We start from the raw sequence: 3,340 nt of genomic DNA on the forward strand, positions 1-3,340 counted from the left end.
TTTGAATTTTATATTTTCTTTATTTTAGGTGTGAATTTTATGATGTTAATATTTATTTTTTTTTTAATGTGAAATAATAGTTACAACCCAACCCATACTGTACGAGTTGGGTTGGGTTGGATTGTACAAAAATAATAATATTAATTAGTTGAAATTTTATAGGCCGATCTAATTGGGTTAGCCCACTAAAATAGCATCAACACGCCTAACTCAACCCATGTGCAACCCTACTTAGGAACTCTATCTTATGTTGCAATTTTAATTTTATTCCCACAACTAGGGGTGTTTATTGAATCACATCCAATGGATTTAGACCCAACCCAACCGATTTAATCCATTTATTTATTAGATATGGAATTTTGTCATCCGATCCAATTCAATTGAATTGAGTCATCCAATTTGACCTGATCCAATAGATATATTGGATTAGATTAGTTCCAACCATTGGATGCATGAACTAATTTTCTGTTAGATTAGATTGGATCCATCTAGTCCACGTTAGTTGCCATTTAAGTTGATTTCATTAAAAATATATATATATAAAGAATATTTAAAATCTAATAATTCAACATACATAATAAACATTAGTTTAGTCCAATCTAAATCTCATGATCTCATAATAAAACTGTCAAAAAATAAAACGTATTCAATACGCATTGATAATTTCATTAGCGTTTAGGAAAATGGAAATTAATATTTTAGATCTAAGGTTTTTTTTAATCTCATTTATATATTAAATCAATTAATATATTTTTTAAGTAAAATATATTAAATATATAAAATTATAAATATATTTTAAAAATATATAAATATAATTGGATAATCATTGGATGATAATTGAGTCGGTTCGATTAATTATCAACTAGATCGAATGTCTCATCCAACAACTGATCCGATCCAATTATGATTGAATATCCGATTCTATTAGATCGGTTAAGATTGAACGGGTCAGTTATAATTGAATTAGATGTCTTTATCTTACCCACAACTTCTAATTTGTATGCTTATGACTCACCTTATTTTCTCTGTCTTTTAAAATATTTTATTAAAATTCTATTTTTTTTTTATTTTACATCAATTATTTACATTTAATCATTTAAATATTATATTTTAACTACAATATCATTAATTAAAGTACAAAAGAAATGTAATAAAAATAATAACAAAGTAGTTTCTTTGAAAGAAATAACAAAGTAGTCACAAAAACAAATTTAAATATAGAGTTTACATTTATAGAAGTTTTAAAGATGTTTATGAATGGGAATGACTTTATGAGCTAAGACCTTAGGCAGATTTGGAGAGCTGGATTCGATAAGAGTATTCATCCTTCTCTGTTTAGTAATGTCCCTACTTGGTCCCCCTAGTTTCAATCCAACTACCAACAATACATGTAAAAACATAATTATTAATTAATTTTGTAGAAAGTGAGCCAAACGTTTGATGAGATTCTTGGAGTTTTGAGTATTCCAATGCAAAATCTGAAAGGCATGATCTTCACCCTTTACATCAACCAACTCTATCTCACCATTCCATCCACTCTCTTTAACAGCCTCATAATATCCTATCCCTCTCTTTCTCAGAAAATCTTTCTCAGCCACACTAACAAGCAACCTCGAACACCCGATTCCGGCCAAGCTCGGAGATCCCGCTGCCACCGGATTCATCATCGGATTATCTACACCACCGGGCGCAGAAGGGTACACAAAGTTCCAAATCACATGAGCCAAACTAATCTCACCATTATCACCACCCTCATCTTCAGAACTACCCCAAAAGTAAGGATGAGTAAGAAAAGCTCCTGACACAGCTTTCATCCCATTACACAACCCTTCTTTCCCAATTCTCATAGCTATGTTATGAACAATATTAGCTCCCGCACTGTCCCCTCCTAGAAAAACTCGCTCGAAATCGCCGTAATCAGTCAACCATGGCTCCTCAGAGGTACCATGATGATCGTTAGTTGAAAGAGAAACCACCCATTGGAGGGCAGTCCAGCAATCTTCGTAGGCGATTGGAAGGTGATGTTCTGGGGCTAACCGGTACTCTACGGATACGGCTATGATTTTGGCTTCAGAGACTAAGCTGTTGAGAAATTGGTGGTGGTCGGCGGAGAAGGCTGACTCGAAGCAGAAGCCGCCGCCGTGAAAGTAGACCAAGATGGGAAGTTTGTTGTTGTTGAGGGTGTTTGGGAGTAATGGAAGGAACAAGCGAGCTCCAATCAGGGGTTGGAGAGAGATGGAGATGTCCTTGGAAGTGACTGGAACTCCGGTTTCTGGGTGGTGATTGTCATAAGGTGAGGGTGGGACGAATGGAGATTCGGTGAGGCGTTCTACGGTGCCGTCTTTGTAGATCCGGATGAATGGAAGGATCTCAGTGACTATGTCTTTATTGGAGGTGGAAGCCATTATTGGAGATGTAAATTAAATTTAATTTGGTGGTGTTTACATAAATATAAATATATATAGAGAGAGAAATAGATCGATCGAGATATGGTTTAATTGTTAAAATGCATTAATGAAGTACCTTCTTTCGTGCCAGTTAAACTTTATTGGTGTAATTAATAAGCGAGTTTCATATAACTTAAAAAAAATTATTTTAGTTAATAACAAGGGTGATACTTATAAAAAGTGTTGGATAGTCCGCAATAGCAATGCTTTTTCAATGTGTATTATTTATGTAATTTTGATGTCAAACTCAAATTTAATGGTGTTAGCTACACAGTACATATGACCTTCAAAGTGTCTTTATTTCACTCCATTAAAAGCCGCAATGGTAATTGTTTCTCATTAATGAGAAATGCCAAGTTGACATTGTAAATTTGTAATATGACTTTGTGCAATTTAATATTATAAGTAATACTTATTTTATTTTAATAAAAATTATAGATGATCGTTAACTAATTTCCTTTGTTATTTTATAATATTATTTTTAATGAGAGATGCAAAAGTTATGTTATGTTTTAATACACAAAGTGTAAATTAGTAATATACTGCATATGTTATGTTCTAATACATAATTATAAAATTTAATGTAAAATTTAATATTTTCATTAAAAATATATAAAAAAAAATAACTTTATCGCTAATATTGTTATTATTATTAAATAAAAAAATGAAAAACATATGAATAGTTCATAATTAATGTTATAATTAAATATACTAATAAAATAATAAAAATAACATAAAAATTAAAAATAAAAATGTACATTTATTTGACACAATATTTGCTAAGTGCCAAATTTAGATAACCTTTTGGCACATTATTGGAGTACATTTTTTCTAAGAGAATCTCTAATGGAGAACTATAAATTGCAATTTTTAAAATATTTTGCTAAACCTTA

General features: G+C 31.1%; 1 protein-coding gene across 1 annotated transcript; it reads right to left on the bottom strand.

The window, feature by feature from the left end:
* Positions 1 to 1,157: 1,157 nt before the first annotated feature.
* On the bottom strand, positions 1,158 to 2,828 carry LOC115722492 (2-hydroxyisoflavanone dehydratase). Its single transcript, XM_030651711.2, has one exon. The coding sequence runs from the start codon at positions 2,403 to 2,405 to the stop codon at positions 1,410 to 1,412; it is 996 nt and encodes a 331-aa protein (XP_030507571.2). The 5' UTR covers positions 2,406 to 2,828; the 3' UTR covers positions 1,158 to 1,409.
* Positions 2,829 to 3,340: the final 512 nt, after the last annotated feature.

This window comes from Cannabis sativa, chromosome 9 (genome assembly GCF_029168945.1).
Source record: "Cannabis sativa cultivar Pink pepper isolate KNU-18-1 chromosome 9, ASM2916894v1, whole genome shotgun sequence".
NCBI classification, from domain to species: Eukaryota; Viridiplantae; Streptophyta; class Magnoliopsida; order Rosales; family Cannabaceae; genus Cannabis; species Cannabis sativa.